Here is a 20133-nt window from a genome sequence, read left to right as displayed (position 1 = left end):
GAGCTAGACTTATACGAGTAAATATGATTCATTTACTTTTTAATGTTGTGGCAGCATACTTCAAACACTGTTCTCCACCTTTTTTTAAATTTAACATTCGTTTACTCATTTAACATTTAGCACTCAGTACAGTTTGGCCGGTGCGCCACATTGATGAACTGAACACAAAAAGGCCTGCTCAGTGCTCTCAATGGAGGGAGACAGACCAGCAACATAAACAATAGGTTATATAATATGTTGGAAAATAGTAAGTGCCTGGGAGAAATAGAGCAGAATAAGGGGTTGGGAGGATGCTGCTATTGTCAACAAGGTGCTTAGGGGAGGCCTCATCTCGAGGTGACAGCTGAGCAAACTTGAAGAAGGTGAGGGAGGGGAGCGATGTGGGCATCTGGGGGGAAAGTATTGCAGGTCTAGGGAACAGCCAGTGCGAACACCCCAGTGTCTGGGGTGTAGGATGGACAGCAAGGAGGCCAGTGGAGCATGTGTGGGATGGGGATGGGGCTAAGTAGGAGATGAGATGAGAGAGGAAATGGAGCGGGAACAAATAACGTGGGGTCTCTTGGGCTATTGTAAAGACTTCATTAATCTGAGAGAGATGAAGAGGCACTGGAGGGTTTGGAGCCGAGGACTGACATGATCTGATCTCAGTCTCAATAGAAGGATCTCTGGAGCTGCTGCACTGGGAACAGGAGAGGGCAAGGGTGCAAGCAGGGAGGCCAGTTAAGGGGAGAGAAGATGATGCTCGGACCAGGGTGATACCACTGGAAGAGGGAGAGAGAGAGAGGATACTGTACACATTTTTGGGGTAGAACCTACAGGATTTACTGAAAGGTCAGATATGGGACGTGAGAGAAAGTGGTCAAGGGATCTTCAAGATCCCTCCATACCAATATATAAAGAAAAACACGAAATATTTAGATAACCAGAAAAATAATATTTAATATATTATGAAAATAAATACTTAAACATTTCGCATATCCCTACCAGTTTGAGCCACCACCCCGCCCAGCCGCGGTGATCGCCAGGGAGATCGGGCGCGCGAGTCTCTCCACGGTCGGCCCCGCCCAGACCCCGCCCCCGGAACCCCGGCTCCACCCCCGGCGGCCCCGGCCCCACCACAGCCAGCCTATCCGGCCCCGCCCTCGTTGCCGCGATGGTCGCCGGCGCTCTGGCCGCGGACCAGCAGCTTCCGGTGGCTCCCGGGAGGCTTTGGTTGCTAGGGTGATCGCTGGAGCAGGCCGCTCGTGGGACTCTTACCGCGGTGAACTCCGCCCAGACCCCGCCCCAGACGTTCGGGATTCGTCGGACGCCGCGGGTCCCTAGTGGCGCCCGTTGCCATGGTGATCGCCGCCGCGGGCCCAGCCCGACCAGGCAGCGCGGAGCCCCGAGCTTCTGCAGCCGCAGCGGGTGAGTCCGCCGCCCGCTCTGTGCCCCCCTCGGCGCCCCCCGTGAGGGCGCGTCCCAGGCTGGCGTCGGGAGCACTCCGCGTCCCCTGCCCACCTCCTGCCGCCATAACCTGAACGCGGCCTGGGCCCCGGAGCCGCCTCTTTCTACGCGCCCGCACTGGGCCAGGCCGGTTCTGGTCCTGGAAAGAGCAGGTCAGATAGGGAGGGCAGCAGGCCTCGGTCAAGGCCACCCTAGTGGGGGGAGGGGGCGGACAGGAGGAGAGCAAGGCTGTGGAATAGGCGTGAGGAGCCCGGCGCTGGGGGACGTCCTCAAACGGGTCTCTGGGCTGAAACCTGAGGCCCCAGGCCACCCAGGGCCTCATCCCTTAGAGACTAGGATCAGGGCACCCCTCCCCGTTCTACTTCTCTTCCCCGGGCTGTGGTGCGCAGCCTAGCATTGGTGCCATGCCTCACTCGCACCCCAGTGATGACCTCAGAGAGGAGCCGCTCCTGGTTGGACGCCAGACTGGAGGAGACGCCTGTCTTAAGGACTCCCAGGCAGGGCCATGCAGGCCTGGTCTCCCCAGCACCCCCACCCCACAGTACTGCCTGCAGATTGAAAGAGATGACCTCCAGCAGATAGTCCTGACAGAGAAGGAGGCCTGGATCTGTTTTTAAAGCTGCTGAATGGGGCCAGCCCCATGGCCTATTAGGTTCCACATACTCTTCTTTGGCAGCCCAGGTTCCATTCCCGGGTGTGGACCTACACCACTCCTCCACGGCCATGCTGTGGTGGTGACCCACATACAAAATAGGGGAGGACTGGCACGGATGTTAGCTCAGGGTGAATCTTCCTCAAGCAAAAGGAGGAAGATTGGCAACAGATGTTAGCTCAGGGACCATCTTCCTCAGGAGAAAGAAGAGCTACTGAAAAGTTAGGCATAAACTTATGTGTGAGTCCCCAGGGATTTGCACACCTCCCTAACTCTCTTTTCCCTGGTTGGGTCCACAGGACCGCAAGGATGAGGTCCTCCCTGATGCCTTTGGGGCCCCCTGTGAGCCGGGACCGTGTCATCACCAGCTTCCCTAAGGTAGAGTCATTAGGCCAGCCCTTTATGTGTGCATTGCTCCCCTAACACCACAGCCACATCCAGCGTCCCCACCTGCACTCACCACCAGAAACAAAGCAGGTGAAGCGGGGAGGTCAGCCCTCACTGACAGCCCCCAGGGACTTATCAGACTTCTGGAGAAGCTGGGAGACCTGGGGTTGACTTGCCCAAGGTGGGCCAGCAAGTTAAGGGTGACACCAGGAGGCAGTGTGGCATGGAGGTTAAGGGCATGGACCTTGCAGTCAGTCAGACAGTCCTGGGTGTGAATCCTGACTCTGTCATTAAGCTGTGTGACTATGGGCAAGTTACTCAACCTCTCAGAGCCACTGACACACAAGGATAATTCCTCTCACATTGGGCACCTGGCTCATGGTAAACAGGAGCTCCTTTGCCTGAGTTGTGGTTACTGTTGTTTTCATTATTATCATTACTGTTATCAAAACTCTCCAGTTTCCTGACACCAGTGTCCAGGGTTCTCCTCGCTTACCATTCTGCCTTTGGTTCCTGCTGAGAACTCACAGCTCTCCTCCATCTGTATTAAAATCCAGTATTAGTTGCAGCAGGGAATGCAAGTCAGTGCAGCCTCTGGCGGGGCAGTGGGACAGTATTTCCCAATACTGCAGATGCCCCCACCTCCTCATCCAGCCATTCGAGGCCAGGCGTTGCCACATTTATAAATCAGAAGATCAGACACAACATAAATATCCTCGAAAGGGGGCTGCTTAGACAGCAAAATGCTACTTGCTGACAGAGAAGTGAGGAAGAATGTGGCACCTCTTCCGTTGCTGATGTGTGATGCAAGCCAAAGTAAATCATCAAGTAAAAATGCAAGGAATGGAGCCGTGTGGAGCACACTCTCATGTGTGAAACAAAGGAGACGGGAGAGAGAAATGTATGTGTTTGCTTACACACGCAGAAAATACCCCTGAAAGGGCACATAAGATCTGCTGTCGGTGGTTGCCTCCGTGTGGCCTGGGACAGGCATGGAAGGAGAACTCCTCTCCACCCAGTGGCCCCTGTATCTTTTGAATTCTGTGCCCAGGCTGGTAGGGAGGAGGGAGGTGACTGTCGGCTCTGGGTATCTGGGGTCTGCAGTCTCTCCTCCTCCCCTTCTTGTGCCTTCCCCCTGGAGTTCTTTCTCCACACAGCCACAGAGACAGGCTTGGTGCCTCAGACTCATGACAAGTCCCCCAGGACTTGCCGTCTCCTCAGAGGCCCAGGCAGTTGCTTCCCTCCAGAGCTTGACAGTGTACCCAGGGATGCCAGAGACTGGTGTCTAATGAGCCAAAAGGAAGGGAAGCGTGATCTGCACAAAACAGTCCAGGTCTCGCGGGACAAAGGATCCCGTTTACAGAGCAGGAAGGGAGGCTCAGAGAGGTAGGGAGGGCTGCCTGAGGTCACACAGCTGGGCATGGTGGAGCCAGGACTTGATCCAGCTGTGGCTGACTCCAGAGCCTATCGTGGGAAGAGGCCTGGGGCTTTTGTCCTGTTTCCACAGAAGGTGAGATTCTCCCCCAACTGCCTGTGGCAGTCAGGGGTCACAGGCCACTGCTGGCCAAGTTCATCCTGTACCCCAGGGTCACACAACTTCAGAACTGAGACATTCGACAGCAGGTGGGGCAAGTCCTTCCCTTTACTCCAGGAGCCTCGGTTTCCCTCTCTGTCAAATCAGCTCACACTTCCTGCCTCGCCTTCCTTATTACACCTCTCCAGTACTTCCAATGGTGGGGCCCCTCTGCTGACCACCACGTCCAGGCCGGCCCCCAGCTTGGGGCTGACATAGAAGAGCAGCCAGCTTTCTCACGAGGCAGCTGGCACGCTTCTGCGTGACGTGGTCTGCGAGGCTGGCTGTTCACCTGCATTTCCCATCTAATCCTCTGATGCCCAGGTGAAGAGCTGCTGTCAGGAGGGGGCCCACTTACAGATGAGGAGGTGGGCTCAGTGAGGTTTCTTAGCTTGCCCTTTGGCAAAGCTCCTTCCACTGTCCCTGCTGCCTCAGTCACCCCTGGAGCCAGAGCAGAGCCCGTCTCCATGCCTGAGCACTCAGAAGAAACGCCAGGACTAGGGGAGAGGGCCGAGCCCGGCCACGGGGGAGCTGTGGGTCCGGCAGTACCCTGAGGGACACAACAGCTGTCCGGGGGGACCGCTGCATGTCACAGCAGAGCACATCAGCAGTCTCCCCTTCACAGTGCCCTTCTCCCCGTGTCTTCACCACACTCCGTACTTAGCCTCAGCCAATCTGAGAGCAAAGCGTAATGGGAATCTGTAGTTTGTTCAATATCATTTTTTCTAATTATAAAACGAATGTGCCTTTGACACATGTCATGGTGTCTTAATAGCCACAGACGTTTGTCGAGCTTTTGGTGTGTTCCAGGCTGGCTCTGTGCTGATAGCTTTACAAACAGTATCTCATTTTGTGCCCCCAAGTCTCTGAGGTTTGACAGATGGAAATTAAAGTTTGGAGACGTTAGGCAACTGCCCAGGGTCACACAGCAGCTAGGGGTGGACACAGGTCTTCCTGACCCTGTGGCCGTGCTCTTAAACCACTTCCCAGTTCTGCCTTCCAAGAAATGTGGAAGATTGAAAGTGCCTTCCAGGGCACTTTCCATGCGCATATATGCATATTTTAAAAATAAGAATGGCATGAGAGATCTGTAGAAGGGGTGGGGGTGGGGTCTAGGAGCTACAAGGGCCCTGAGAGCCGACGCCTAATCTCACCCGAGGACCTGAGAATGGAGGCCTGCCGCCCGCCCGCAGCAAGGGCCCGGCCGCCCCCAGCGAGCACCTGCGGAGTCCCCGCCTGGCCTCTTTGGTCTGGCCCGGCCTGCTGCTGCTCCTGGGAGCTCACGAGACCCTGGAGTCTCGAGGCTGCTGACACGGTAGAGACAGAGGTGACAGCGGGATCAGGGAAGCTAATGAGGCTGGCAGCCTGGAGGCTCGGGAAGGAGGGACGCTGGGGAGTAAGTCACCACCTCGCTGCCCTGCTCAGTGGTGGGGCTGCAGCTTCGCAGGATCATGTGCCCGCCTGCCTGCCTGTCTCTTTCCAGTGCTACATGCCAGACGCCTGCCTGCAGCTCAAGGAGCACTTCCACGGGCAGGTCAGCGCCGCCTGCCAGCGCAGGAACACGGGGACCGTCGGGTGAGTGCCGCCTCGACCCAGGGGTACAGGATGTGGGGAGATGGCAGGAAGGAATGGGTGCGTGATTGAATGTGTGAGGGAACAAATGAACCACTTAGGCTGTGCCGGTGCAGCCCAGTACAGGCCTGAAGATGCCTGGGAATCCCGTCTGGCTTTCCTCGACACCTCTGCCATACCGAACAGCTTTCCCTCCTCTCAGCAAGCTGGGCCGTGATTTGTCAGCGCGAGGTCTCAGCATGTGTCTGTTTCCTGTGTCGGGAATGTCTTCTTACTTTTCAGGTCTCTGTAGAGTGTCGGGTCCTCTGGGGCCTTCTCTGAGCCTCCTGGCTACTCTGCCTCCCAGCCTGGGCTGGGCGGGGGGCCCGCCCTGTGCCCCACATGCTTCTCTCATGGAATTGCCAGTCTGCCTGTCTGGTTTCCTCACTAGACCTAGCCCATGAGGGCCGGGGCCATGTCTGTCCTGTTCCTGCCTCGGTAGCACCTGGCACCTGGCACCACCTTGTTCCTGCAGCACCTGGCACTGCCAGCACAGGGATCTTACAACAGTCACTTCTTTTTTTTTTCTGGAAACATTGACCCTGAGCTAACATCTGATGCCAAAAGCCCCAGCATGTAGTTGCATATCCTAGTTGTGGGTCCTTCTAGTTCTTCTGTGTGAGCCTGGCTCACATCGATGGCTCACAGCACAGCTACTGACAGAAGAGTGGTGTTTGGTGCCTGGAACTGAACCCACGCCACCCAAGTGGAGCACACTGAACTTTAACCACTAGGCCATCAGGGCTAGCTCGACAGTCGCTTCTTGTAACAAGCAGGTACAAGGGCCTGCTTTTGCCCTCACCCTGAGGAGCTCACAGTCTGCTCAGGGACATGGCTGAGCTCAGAGGTGTCACACAGGTGTGGGGAGGCCACAGCAGAGTCCCAGCTCTGAGGGTCCCAAGACGGCACAAAGTGAGGTGAGGCTCAGGTCAGGATGGCCAAAGCAGCCGTGGTCGTGGGATGAGAGTGATGGCCACTGATTCGAGAGTGCTGGTTCCATACCAGGTGCTTCGCAAAGATTATCTCCCTGAGCCTTCATGACAGCGCTGGGAGATGGGGAGACTGAGGCACAGAGGGTACCCCCACATACCTTGGCAGTACCTTTACTCCTTCCTCTGAAAAGCCAAGTCAGGGCCACCCTGTTCCAGAATTAGAGGCTGCCTGGGAACAGAGGAGACATGGCCTCCGCCCTCACAGACTTGGCCGGGTGAGCTGCACCAGCTCACCAGGTGACATAGGTGCCCTTTTGCTGTCTGAAGGCAGAGGAAGTCCCCGGTCAGATGTTGACCTGTTGAGCTTTAGCGTGAGCTGTGGAAACTCTTGAAGCACCATCAATAGTCCCAGGAAAGCTGCTGGGGGGAGTGCAGGGCACACACAGCAAGGTGGCAGCAGTTCTCAGTGAGCAGGGTCCCCAGAGAGCCCAAGAACCTCAGAGCTGTTGTGCCTCAAGCCAGAGCCCGGACATGCAGACCTGAGTCCTGTCCACGACTCACCACATGGCCTGTCTGGCCCTTGCAGGCCCCTCCAAAGGAGTGGGTGACAGTAGTGTCCTGCTCAGTGAGTGTGTTTGCGAGGAGCAGGAGCCTGTCAGGCACCCAGCCCCAGGCTGGGTAGGACGCGCAGGGGCTCTGCCATCTGTGCTTGTGTCCCCTGCACAGTGGCGCTGTGTCCGCACCCTCAGTGTGTTCCAGGGTCCTGGCTGTGCCCCCTGCTTGGACACAGCTTCACCTGGGGCTCTTCCCTCTGCTCCCTCAGCCTCTCATCGTGGCCATTTCTAATCCTCGCAACAGGGACTTGGGCCCAGCGAGATCAGGGGTACAGCCCCAGGGACAGCAGCATCCCCAGAACAAATGCAGGCTCTCCTGGCTCCCTTCTGAGGGGGAGAGACATCCCAGAGTGTCTCAGCAGGTGGCCTGTCCTGTGTCTGGTATTGTGGGGTGGTTCATGGGTGGGAGCACAGGGGAGCAAGGGCCCGCGTGTGTGAAGATGTCTCGTGACCCTGCTTGAGAGCAACACGACCGTATTCCTGACAGGCTCAAACTCTCCAAGGTGGTTGTCGTTGGCGATCTCTACGTGGGCAAGACCAGCCTCATCCACAGGTGCGCTCACTGGCCACACCTTCCAGCACCAGGTTGTCACCCTTTGCCTGGGAGGCTCAGATGACGTTGTAGTTGAGACTGTGTGGCTGCTGAGAACCACACTTGTTGCAGAGGGGGTGCAAGAAATGAGGGAGATGGTGGGATCAGGCAGAGTGTGGCAACCAGGAGCCTGGCACTGGTCACACTGTCCCCCTGGGGCCACAGCTCACACCGCCCTGCCCTTGCTGCAAATGGATACCGGTTTCTCTTTCCCTGTCCCTGACTTGCGGTGTTTGCTGTCCGGGCTGCTGCAGTCTCTCTTCCTCCACATAGTTCCTGTCGGCTGTCTGTCCGTTCGTCTGTGGTCTCCATGGACCGTCATCTCCTTAGTGATTCCCTTGTGGGTGGACTTTCTGTTGCCTCCAGACTTTCACTGTCATGAGCGAAGCTTTTGTGCACAGCGTCTCTGATGGTTTCCTCGGCTCCCACAGGTTTTGCAAGAATGTTTTTGACCGTGACTACAAGGCCACCATCGGGGTGGACTTTGAAATCGAGCGCTTTGAGATCGCTGGGGTTCCCTACAGTCTCCAGATGTGAGTTGCCATTGTGTTGTGCGGTTTCCTGTGTAGCCTGTAGGGGGACTCCACGGAGACCCCTGGAGAGGGTCTTGGCGAGCTCCTCGACTCTGCCCCGTGGTGCTCAGCAAGGCCCTGTCCAGACAAGCAGGCCTGGGATGGTGGTGTGAAACTGGGCTCCCCCAGTTCCCTGAGGCCGTGGATGCTCCCTCAGTCCCGAGAGGTGTCTTGTGTTATTTGTGGGACCTAGAAAAGTCCTCATAGCCTGATGTGCCCACCCACGACCTACCCCCATTCTCCCCTGATGCCCCCCTACTTCCCAGGTTCTGGCTCCTGGTCCCTGCCACTCCCCTGCCTGGCCATCCATGATCCCACTTGCCAGGCCAGCAGGGTGGCCTTTGGCAAGTCACTTCAGACCTCTGAGCCTCTGTTCCCATCTGGCAAATGGGCCAACACTCACCCCACTGCCCTCACTCCACTCCCCCTGCCTCTCTCCCTCTGTCTGTCTTCTTCCCTGCCAGCCTCCATGCCTCTGCCTCTCAGGAGCCCACTGGCTTAGGCCCCTCCCCTCTGGTTTCCCTCAGAACAGCCCAGAGTCTCTCCCCCAGGCTCACGCTCTCCCACCAGAGCTCTGGAACTTGCCTTCCCTCTCCTCTGGCACCTGCAGGATGCTGCAGACCTGCCCACATCTCTAGCCCTGCTCCTCCTGCAGGGCTCCCTGCCCATCCCAGGCTCTCCTGTGTGGCCCCCTCCCCCTCTCGCTCTCCTGCGTGGCTGTCCCTGCCCCCCTCCCCTTGTCTGCTGGCGTTCACCAGGCCTCTGTCCTGTCCCCTTCTCCTTTCTCTCTCTCTGGAGTCCATGCCCGCTCCTCTGGTTTCGTCCTCAGTCCTCCATGCCCTGCCTGGGCTGGGCCTGGGGATCCGTGGCAATCAAGATGGAGCTCACCCTCTCCTGGACCTCAGCCCCCAACTCTGTCGAGACTCTGCCCCCTTCTCTGAGGTCAGCCCCAGTGTAGCCTGGAGCCAGATGGTACCACCAACTCTCACCCCAGGGAGAGTACACGGTCAGACAAGAGCAGAAGAGGCTTGAAAATGCAGGGCTGCAGGACCAGGGGGCCTGGAGCCAGGAGAGCTGAGAGGAGCAAAGAGCCAGGCAGAGAGTGGCCTGTGGCTGGGCTCACCATTGTGACCACAGGCCATATCTAATTAGAGGGCCCAGGACAAAAGAGGGACACTGTCCTGGGTTGGCCTCTCATTGAGGTCATTGCCAGCCACCCAACTGGCCCCACCTCTAGGCCACCCTTCTAGCTCCCCACTCAGCTGGCATCATGCTGGATCACCTGAAAAAATTCCCGACCATTGATGTCTTATTCATGGCTTGTTTACTTTTTGGTTTACTGAGAAAAGTTCAATTTTGATCTGTTGATTTAAAAACAGGATGGATTTTCAGATTCAGTCCTACCTACTGACCTCCTGCCTGTTTCTAAACCAGGGCCAGTAGATCTCAGCATGTACTCCCCACTCTCCTATACTGTGCCCAATGGCAGGCCTCATTAATGGATTGTTGCATTCTTTTCCATGGAGCCAGGGCTCAGCTTCTCCAGAGAACCAGAGCTAACTGATCAGAGTCACCCAGGAGATGCAAACCATGTCCCTGTTAGACACCCCCTCCCCCCACGCGGGGAGCTGAGCATCCCCTCCCCTGCAGTGTGGAACGTGAAGCCATGGCCTAGTCACACATGAGCTAGTAAGAGCCACAGCTGGCAGGTCTGGCCTAATCCCAGGGCCTCCCTTACAGTGGACTTGCACATCTGCAGAGCGGTACATCAGAGAGTGTATTCTCCTCTTTAATGGCCTAGTCAGAGGGACTGAGCTACAACTCCTTTCATCTGGGCAGTGGAACTCAGAAGGCCGTGCCTCTCCCCCGTGGGCATGGTGAATCCAGCCAGGGAATTCCCCTGTGGGGCACCCCAGGAGGAGATCATAAGGAATTGGGGGGCGGGATGGCTGGCTGGCAGCAGGCACTTCCTGAGGCCCATGCAGCTGGCGTGGGCCCTCAGGTCTGCCTGCCCCTGGCCCTACCATTCTGCTGGCTCAGACCACTGCAGTTGCCTAATCTACCACCTCTCTTTCCATTTCTCTCTCTGCCACCACACAGCTGGGACACAGCAGGGCAGGAAAAGTTCAAGTGCATCGCCTCCGCCTACTACCGGGGTGCCCAGGGTGAGCAGCCGGGTGATGGCAATGGTGGGGCCTCGGGCACATGCAGTGGGGGCTCCCCACTGGTCTCAATGACGAGAAGTCCAGGTGCTCTGCGGAGGCACCAAATGTGTCCTCTGAGCACCACTGAGAACACCCCCCGGGCCGGTCCTGGGGGACGGGGAAGCTGCCTTCCAGTGCGGGCTGGCCTCTGCAGTCACACTCTGCAGGGACCCTGTGGCGGTGGGTGCTCCTCGTAAGTCTCAGCTCAGTTTCAGCTCAGAAAGACACTCAGGGGGAAGTACATGTCCAGAGACCCAGAAAAGAAGAGCAGAGTCGACTCCAGGAGGAGGTGGGAGAGAGGCTAGGCCAGAGGGGAGAAATGGGGGTGAGCGCAGGAGGGCTCCACCCCCAGGTCAGGGCAGCAGACGGCCCGGGCACTGGGCAGGCCCCCTGGTCAGCAGGCGGCGGCAGCAGAAGCTCCCGACTCCAGCCCCCCTGGCCCAGGAAGCAGATAGGAAGGGGTTTCAGTGGGAGATGGGAGAAAACTGTCCAAAGTAACCCAAACCAAACTCAGATTATGAGGCACAGTTATGTCTATGCAGTCCTGGTGTAAAAAATCAACATTTTCATTAAGATTTGAAAAAAGCAAAAATGGGAGACAAACCACAAGCATCTCTGCTGTGGGTTAGAGGTCAGCTTGGCCATGTCCACTGCGGCCTCTCTCTTCTCGGGTGGCTGACACCCTGTGGGGATGAGAGGTGTGAGGCACTCGACACAGCCCTGCACCCAGCCGCTGCAGCCCCCATCACCACCATCATCAGTTTCCCCCTTCACTTCCGGCCCCTCTGTGGGAGGAGCCTGCAGCCTGCAGCCAAGGTGCAGAGGAGAGCTTGTCCAGCCTGCTCACACCCCCGGGACCAGGAGACGGCACGCCTTTCTGCAGTGTCCTCCAAGTGGGGCTGCCCTCAGGATCCCAGTGGGGTCCCAGCCTCCCTGGGCACCACAGGCCCAGGGTGGGGCCAATGACAAGAGGAACTGGGGGGCGCGGGCTGTATCTCCCAGTGTTCTGCCCACCCGGCTCCCCAGAAGTTGTTTCCCCAAAGCTGGTTGTTGCTAATCGCCCTCACAGCCGTAGCTGCCACTGGTCGACTCGCATCAGACCCTGCACCAGGAGCTTTTAAAATAGCTGCTCTCACTTAATCCTCACAGCAACCCTGAGAGCTAGAGGTATCATTCTCATCGTGTCACAGATGGGGAAACTGAGGCTCTCAGGGTTAAGGCCCTCACCGAGCTCCTTATCCGTAAGTGGAGGAGGGGAGATTTGAATGCAGGAGCCCACGAGCTCCATGCCCACCTCCTCTTGTCCCCTGGATTCCCCACTGTGGCTGGGCTGCTGGGTGTGGGTGGGAGCTGGCGGTGGGAGAGTGGGTCCCAAGGGGAAGCCATGGAGTGTCTCCCTCCCAGTCTCCATGGTGAGGTCCAGGGCTGAGTGCCTGAGGCGCCACCCAGCATTTCTGCAGGAGCTGGGCTTCCCTCTGGCCTCCTCTTGGGGAGCAGGGAGCCACCGAGGGGAGCCCCTTGTGTTTGCCTCACCTGTCGCTGACGGCTCGTGGCTCTTTCCCGTGTGTGCAGTGATCATCACGGCCTTTGACCTCAGTGACGTGCAGACTCTGGAGCACACCAGGCAAGTCTGGGCTCTGTGGCCCCTGGGGTCCCCCTAAGCTCGGGAAACTACCTGGCAGGGTTTCCCAGGCCTGGGCCCATGGGTGTGAGTGACTGGCTCACTTGTCAGAATGGACCACCCACAGGCCGCATACTGTCCAGTTGCCTTGTTATACCTCAAGATTTGTACCCATCCATTGAGGGCAGGGTCTGCTCAGGGCACGGCCAGCACAGCCACACAGGGGCGGGTGCTTGCCTTAATGCTCTGTGGTCGCTGTCTTGAAAGCCTTAATAATTGTTGGATGAGGGGCCTCACATTTTTACTTTGCCCTGGCCCCTGCAAATTAGACAGCCGGTCCTGTCTGAAGGGATGGGACTTAGCACGTGCTGTCTTGGGCAGAGAGCTGGCCACATGAGCAGTTCCAGGAGCCTTCCTGCTGCTCCCGGGAATCGCCCAGCGAGTGGGCTGAAGCCCCCGTTGCCTCACTTTTGTTTGGGCGTTTGCATCCAGCGTCTCCAAACCCTGAGAGGGAGGCCGGAGCAGCTGTGCCAGCTTATGGAAGTGCAGGACTCGCCCAAGTTGACACAGGGCCAGGACGGGGCCTTCACCGCCCTGACCAGTGCTCTTGCATCCCCACCCCCTCCAGAGGTCCAGCCGAGGCCCTTTCAGCCGCAGGCCCAGTGCTCCGCTCAGCCAGCATGGGTCAGGGTGCCCCCAGCCCTGGGGAGGACCTGGGTCTGCCCCCTGTCCCCTGGGCCCCTGCAGGTGGGTAGGTGCTATCTCTCAGGCTGTCTCCCCTCTGTGCTTTCCAGGCAGTGGCTGGAGGACGCGCTGAGGGAGAACGAGCCAGGCTCCTGCTTCGTGTTCCTTGTGGGAACCAAGAAGGACCTTCTGGTGAGCAGAGCAGAGCTGGAGGCCTGGGGTGGCCCTCGGGAAAATGCATCACCTTCAGCCCACGCTTAAGGAATGGGGGGTGGCACTGCCATGCCAGATGGGAATTTGCAGACTGCAGCCCCCGGGGCACTTGAGGTTCCTGTGCTCATCTTGTCAGGGAGGGACAGCTGGCACCCAGATTTGCTGGGGACCATGGGGGTCTCACCCCAGGGTAGGCATCCCCCATCCCCCTACCATGGGGCCACCCAGCCCAGGGCAAGATGGGGAGGGAGGGGGCACAGTGGGCAGCCGCCTACCCTGGGTGCCTCCCAGCAGGAGGGCCAGGGAGCTGTGTCAGGAGGGCTGCTTCTCCCAGTCAGGGGCTGCGTGTGAGCAGGCGGAAGCGGAGGCCGTGCGCCTGGCCAACGAGCTGCAGGCTGAGTACTGGTCGGTGTCGGCCAAGACGGGTGAGTGGGCGCGGGTCTGTCGCCATGTGAGTGTGGGGCCAGCCATCAGGGAGGCTTACACGTTTTCTTCTATGGCTCCATCATGGGCCTGCATCACAGGCAGCTGCTGGTGACAATGCAGGGCCTGCTGTTGCCTGAGCAGGGTCTCCTGTCTCTAGAGAGGAACGAGGAACCTGCCCCGTGGATGGCAGGAATAGTGATCCCTGGCCCTATGCCGCCGTGTTCTCTCACGAAACCGCCCCTACCCATGAGGCAGGTCCATTTTACCCTTGTGAAGTCACTTCCAGGGTCACAGGGAGGAAGTGGCAGGGCTGGCGTTGGAGCACAGCCCGCACCTGTGACACTGTGCCATCCTGCTGGGAGGCACCGCCTGCGCGTAGAAGGGCCTGGTAGCGGGCTCCTGTCCCTTCCCTGGGAGTCAGCGTGGGAGACACTGAGACGTGGCTCACGGCCCCCTGGCCCTTGTCCACACCCCACCCAGGCTGTCCCCCCACCCTGGGCCCCAGCCCCCAAGCCGCCTTCACCCACCGGCCACTGCTTACCCGGCAAGATGCCCACGTCTCCGAGCCTCAGTGTCCTCTGGGAAGCAGGGCGATGCTGTCCATCTCGTTTTATTTTTAATGGAAAAACATGTTTTAGATTATAAAAATCAGAAATATTCACTAGGAAAAATTAGAAAATGCAGAGAAGCAAAGAATAGAGTGAAAACACAGGTTGTTGAGGGGGATGAAAGAAATAATGAGTAGTGCCCGGCACATAGTAGGCCCCAGGGGCTCGGGGCCTCAGGAGTTACGCCTGGTAGTCCTTGCCCCAGATGAGGGGCCACGGTGGACATCTGGCCAGGACTGGGTGAGGCAGCGGGAGCACTAAGGGTAGGCAACACCCATGGCAGCACCACCTCTATGCCAACACAAAAATGTGGCAGCACCCGGGCCTGATTCCCTCTGCTCCTTCTTGATGTGTCCTTGGTGCCCTGTGAGAATCTGCCCTCTTATCAGAGTAACAGCACATTCACTGAGCGCCTCCTATGGACCAAGCAGGATTGCCCTGTGCAGTTGTACAGGTTGTGAGCTACACAAGAGTGGTGTGCATGTTGGGGGCTGGACCCTGGCCCTGTGCCCAGATGGGCAGCCTCCTTCATCTGGAGGAGGACACACAAAGGCTCGACATGGGGAGCCAGCGCACATTAATCCTCACAGCTGCCCACTGGACAGATGCTCAAAGTTATAGGAGAGCAGGCACCCCTCTGATCGCCACACATCCCAGCGCCTGGCCCACAGGAGGGGCTCAGTAGCAACTGATTGGAAGAGTAGATGCTGGGAAACCAAGGCTCAGACATCAAAGGGAGCTGCCACGGCAGGTGGTGGGGCTGCGGAGGGGGCTGGAGCCGGGTGGGAGCCAGGCCAGCCCTGTCCCCCGCACTTCGCTGGCCCAGGCAGCCCTAGAGGTGGGCTTCTGCATCCCCCAGCTCCCACCCAGACGCGTGTGCAGGCAAGGGCAGAGGCGGGGGTCACAGCTGCCTCGTGGGCCCGCAGGGGAGAATGTGAAGGCGTTCTTCAGCCGTGTGGCCGCCCTGGCGTTCGAGCAGTCGGTGCTACAGGACCTGGAAAGGAGGAGCAGCGCCCGGCTCCAGGTCGGCGACGGAGACCTCATTCGTGCGTACAGGCGCCGGCTCGGGGCTGGGGAGCAGGCTTCCGGCCTCCAATCCATGTCCACCATCCTCTGTCCCAAGACTCGCCCATTCCCTTACCTTACCGCCCTCTGCTGTCCTCTCTTCCATCACTCTGATCTCAGGCCTGTATCCTCCTGGAGCCCACCTGCCAGTTCAGACTCCCTCCCTGGCTCTCCTTGCCCTCCTGGCAGCCTCCTCATGGGCCAGGCTGGGCATCCCGGGCTCCATGGACGTGTCCTGGCTTTGGCTCTCTTAGTCTGTGCCTTTGCCCGCTCTGTTCCACCACCTGGAATGCGACCTGGGCCAGATCACCAGGCCTTGAACAAGAGGCCTAGGAATTCAAGCTCAGGCTCTGGCTGGCAGTCACCAGCGGGTACCAGCGGGGGCCCTGCCCAGTGTCAGCTGCAAGTGCTGGGTTGATGTGACTTCTCCCCTCCTCACAGGAATGGAGGGAAGTCCAGCTGAGACCGAGGAGAGCAAGAGTCCCTCTGGCCTGGGTTGCTGTTAGCTGAGGCCTACGTCAGAGGCCTCCACTCCCCACACACGCGTGGACACTGCCTTCTGTGACTGGAGGGGCGACATGGAGCCCAAGCTCTGTGACGTGTCTATCCACCCACCATGCTGCGCCCAGCACTCAGCCCTTCTCTTTAGCGGGTCGGGAGCCAGGAAAGACCCCTACTGGCCGCCAGGGCCCCACACTGCCCGGCTGGTGGGTGCGCTGTGGTGATCGTCTGGAAGGCCGGTCGTACCTACAGAGTCACCAGACTTTCCCCGCTGGCCTTGAGAGGCCTCAGGACTACAGACACAGGAGGCTTGTGCCCCATGACCTGCAGCCCTCCCCCCCGGCACTCATCAGCAGTCCACCTGGGCCCTCTCCCAGCTTTTTTGGGTTGCCCTCAGAATCCTTCTCATCTGAGGGGTGCAGGCAAGCAGGACTTGTCAAGGTCAGCCTGTGAGGGAAAACCCTCTACCATTCCTGCTTGGGACTTTTCTGTTGTCAACGGGACTTCCTCATTGTCCACTGTACCTTTGCCACAGATTTGCGAGGCCCGTGGGCAGCCCTGCCCCTCTGGAGGAGGGTGGCCGAGAAGGTCTCTCAGGCCGCTCTGACCGAGGGACCATCTCCGACTCCCCCACCATCCCCAGGTCCTGCCCTCCTGGTCCGTGGGCGAGGATGGGCACAACAGGCCGCTCGCGCCCCTCCGGGCCCCCTGGACAGTGAATTTCCCCAGCTGTGCTGTGGGGAGAAGACCGCCCAGTGCTGCTACATCCCCCGTTTGTGTCACTGTCTGGCTCTGCTGCCTGCAGCAGCCACCCATGCTCTGCCGGACCGGCACCCACTGCTGCCCCTGCCACCTCTCTCCCGCCCGACTGCAAGGAAGGGCCTGGGAACCAGCGCTGGGCACATGCCTCTCAGGACCTTGGTGATGGCATCCACGCATCTTTGGAGGACGTCAGAGGCCAACTCCACCACCCTCTCCTGCACACCAGCTCCGCCCAGATTGTCCCACCCTCTTCCCCAGCCTGCCCCACCCCCCTGTGCCCCAGTCTGCCCACTCGTCCCCGCCCACCTCGTGCCCTAGGCCGGCGGGCAGTCTGGCCTCCACCTGCTCGTTGTAGACGGCCAGCGTCTTTTGGGCTGCCTTGCTGGTCGGAGCCGTCTCCCAGTGCCCCAAGCAGTGCTGGCGCACTGCAGGCGCCCAGTGGGTGCTTGTCGGCCTGCAGCGATCACCAGATATCACAGAAGAACACTGGCATCTTTTTCTGTTCGTTTCCCTTTCACCACATTTTTAGCTGTCTCTTTTTATAGATATGAAAAAATACTTTTTATAAATCACTCTTAAAGGAATTACGTTCATGCTTATTGTAAAACAAAACAGTGCAAAGCTTTGTATAAAACACAAAGTGGAAGTCCCCTCCCGTTGGTGGCACTCCCCAGCAGGAAGCGTTGTTAACAGCTGGTAGGATTCCTTCCAGACTGTTCCTACACGAGCTTGTTTGCTGTTTAACCAGAATGACCTCTCAGCGCACCCGCTGCCAGCACCCTGCATTCTGGATGACCTGCCGAGGCGCCCTCACTGTGGGCGCGTGCCCAGCCTGCTGCTGTCTTTGGCAGCTGCCAGTTTTCCTTCCTGTGGCTAGCCCGGAGTCCACCCACCGTGCCCTGTTGGTGGGACATTTGGTTTGTGCCCAGCTTTCAGCCCCAAAGGTGCCACAGTGACCATCCCTGTAATTACAGCTTTACACCCTCTGGATTCCCCGAAGAGGCCTTGCTGGCCCTTCTGTGGACTGTGGCCCCAGCTCGGTCCACTGGACACAGTCAGGGGGCAGGCCACACTGGGGGTGCATTGAGACCAGGTGTGCAGCACACAAGAGGAAGTGTCATGGGATGGGAGAGCCTGCCAGGGTGGGCTGGCACTCTCCACGCTCCTCCCCTCAGCCCTTCAGGCCCAGGTTCAGGGGCAATAATTATGTCCTGAGCTAGAAACAAGCCGTTTCCTGTGCTCCCGCCCGCCCCATAAACGGCCCTTTATTAAACACTCCTTGTGCCGTCACTGTGTGAGCTCCGTTCCTTCCCACTCCTGATGTAGCGTCTCCTCCATCAGTATCACTTCGGTGTGGTTCCAGCAATACGACAAGTCAGCAAAGACATTCCCTTCAAACACCTCCACATTTGGCTGTGGATTTCTGGGGCAGAGACCCACGACCATATGCAAGTGCTTCAGAAACACCTTGTCCCTCTGCCCTGTCCCCTGCTTCCCTGTTCTCTGAGCCATGCTGCTCTTGCCTGGCATTCAAGGCCCTCAGTCCCCAGCCCACCCCCACAGACCCCTGTGCTCCAGCCCTTGTCCCCAGTCCCATCAGCCCTGGTCACGACACAGTTGCTGCAGGTGCCAGGCCCTGTCCCGTGCCCAACGGCTGGGGCGCCCCTTCCCGGGAGGATTCTGGACGCCGCCACAACCTAGTAGGACTTGATACCTTCAGGTGCAGTTGTCCGTGTCTGGGCTTTCTCCTTCACCCTCTCCTGGGACCCCGAGAGCCAGGACAGCGGCCTGAGGCCTCGTCTCCCCAGCACCTCCTGGAGGAAAGGCCCACAGGAGGCGCTCAATAGATGTGCAAGGGAGGCAGGAAGGTTGCTGGTTACTCCCTGCAGACATATTGCACTCTGATCCAAGATGCCCCTGCTCGAATCCTGGACCGGCCTGGGGGACGATCCTGTGCATGGCTCCCCTCAGGGAACTGAGATGGATGTGCCTCACCACTCACTCAAAGGTCCTGAAGCCCTGCCTGGAACAGCCAGTGAGGGCTGTTCGGGGCTCAAGTGTATGTTCTCTTCTCGGGAGGAGCTTGGTAAGAGCCAGCCACAGAAAACTCCAGAGGAAAGCCATGCAGGCCCTGGGAAGGAGGCTCAGGCAACGTGGGAGGGCCTGGACACAGGACACACTTGGGCTGTGGGGGCAGGGGAGCGTTTGGTGTATTTATGGCTGTGTAACAAACCACCCCAAAACTTCATGCTTTAGTAACAACTATTTATCACTTCCCATGAGTCTGTGATTTGACCTGATGCTCTGCTCAGTGGTTGGTGGCTGGGGCACTGGAATGACCGTCCAGTGGTCCAAAATGGCCTCGCTTCTGTAGCTGGCAGCTGGCGTGGCATCTGCCTGGGTGCTCAGCAGGGCCTCTCCACCCGGCAGCCTGGGCTTCCTCACAGCGTGGCGCTGGTTTCCGAGGAGTGTCCAAGAGAATGAGCCCCAGTGGACACGTGCTTATCAAGCCCCTGTTTGCATCCCACTTGCTACAGTGGAACGTTTGGCCACATCTCCTACTGGCCGAAAACCCAAGGCAGTGTGGGAGGGGACGCCAAAGGGTGTGAATTCTGGAGCCAGGATTCACCGGGGGCCACGACGGGGAACTAAGGGGAAGGGTGAGAAGATGAAGGGATCTGTCACAGTTTCTGCTGTCCCTTCATCCTGAGGGTCAGCAAGGCCCTTCTCACCTTGGAACAGCCCCTCACCCAGACCTCTGCTGATGAACTGACAATAAGGTACTTCCATGGGGAAGCCTGCTTTGGCCTCCCCGGCAGATCAGGGCCCCCTCCATCCAGTCTTCTGACAATTCTCCGCTGACTGTCCTGGAGGCTTCAGGGGGCTGCCTGGTTCACCGCTGCAGCCCCAGCAGCAGCGCACCAAGAATCTGAATGCATGCGTGACGGGTCACACGGCACAGCCTCACATGATTTGTCTACAACTGGAACTTTCCACTTGGGCTCCCAGGAGAGGGAGGCAGGAGCCAGGGTTACCCCTCACCCCATCAGGCACCACTCCAACCCACTTGCGGTGGAAATTCTGGCCCAGCATTCCTAAAGCAGGGGCCATCAAGTAGTGGCGAGGGCCTCTTGGGGGAGTAGTGAGGACCTCCATTTACTGAGCACTCAGTGCCCAGAGAAGAAGCTGGTTCAATCACAGCAACCCTGTGGGCTGTGCATCGTGACCCTCCTGTCCCTGTCTAGCAGGTGAGGAGCCCAGGCACAGAGAGCCCAAGTGATGGGACACATCTGGGCACCTTCTCCTCCGCCTCTGCCCCACCACCCCAGCTTGGGGTCTGATCCCAGTGGGAATCCCACTCCAGGCAGCCTCGCCCTTGGGGCACTGAGTCCTTTACCTGTGTGTCCCCCAGTCAGGTAGTCCCAGCAGCCTGCAGCCTAGCGTAGTGACCCCAGAAAAGGGTTTATTTGTGCTGTCCCAACTACCCCCAGCCCTCCTCAGGGGCCCAGCAGAGCCAGGAAATGAGTTCATCATCACTTCCCCCATCACAGCCTGCTCCCGGAGCCCCCACGGGTTTAGTCGGTGCTTCTCGAAGGCCCCATGGTGTGTGACAAAGGCTCCACAGTAACCTGGAGTAGGTCACTCGCTCTCAGCCTCCTTAAGTCTTATG

At 58.6% G+C, this 20133-nt stretch overlaps 1 protein-coding gene across 5 annotated transcripts; it reads left to right on the top strand.

The window, feature by feature from the left end:
- The first annotated feature begins 1144 nt into the window (after positions 1-1144).
- RAB36 (RAB36, member RAS oncogene family) lies at positions 1145-17753 on the top strand. Of its 5 annotated transcripts, none has more exons than XM_014866292.3 (11): positions 1145-1407; positions 2398-2476; positions 5542-5633; positions 7703-7768; positions 8239-8340; positions 10480-10544; positions 12156-12207; positions 12999-13080; positions 13436-13526; positions 15062-15181; positions 15642-17753. In XM_014866292.3, the coding sequence occupies exons 2-11, from the start codon at positions 2408-2410 to the stop codon at positions 15704-15706; spliced, it is 804 nt and encodes a 267-aa protein (XP_014721778.1). In that variant the 5' UTR covers positions 1145-1407; positions 2398-2407; the 3' UTR covers positions 15707-17753. The 5 variants fall into 5 exon arrangements, with proteins under 5 accessions (XP_014721778.1, XP_070372701.1, XP_070372700.1 ...); XM_070516600.1 differs by having other exon boundaries at positions 1275-1407; positions 15062-15159; XM_070516599.1 differs by having other exon boundaries at positions 1275-1407; positions 12156-12211; positions 13003-13080; positions 15062-15159.
- Positions 17754-20133: the final 2380 nt, after the last annotated feature.

Source organism: Equus asinus, chromosome 8, assembly GCF_041296235.1.
Source record: "Equus asinus isolate D_3611 breed Donkey chromosome 8, EquAss-T2T_v2, whole genome shotgun sequence".
NCBI classification, from domain to species: Eukaryota; Metazoa; Chordata; class Mammalia; order Perissodactyla; family Equidae; genus Equus; species Equus asinus.
Note: the sequence above shows the minus strand (reverse complement) of the source record. Positions and strands in the feature narration are given on the sequence as shown.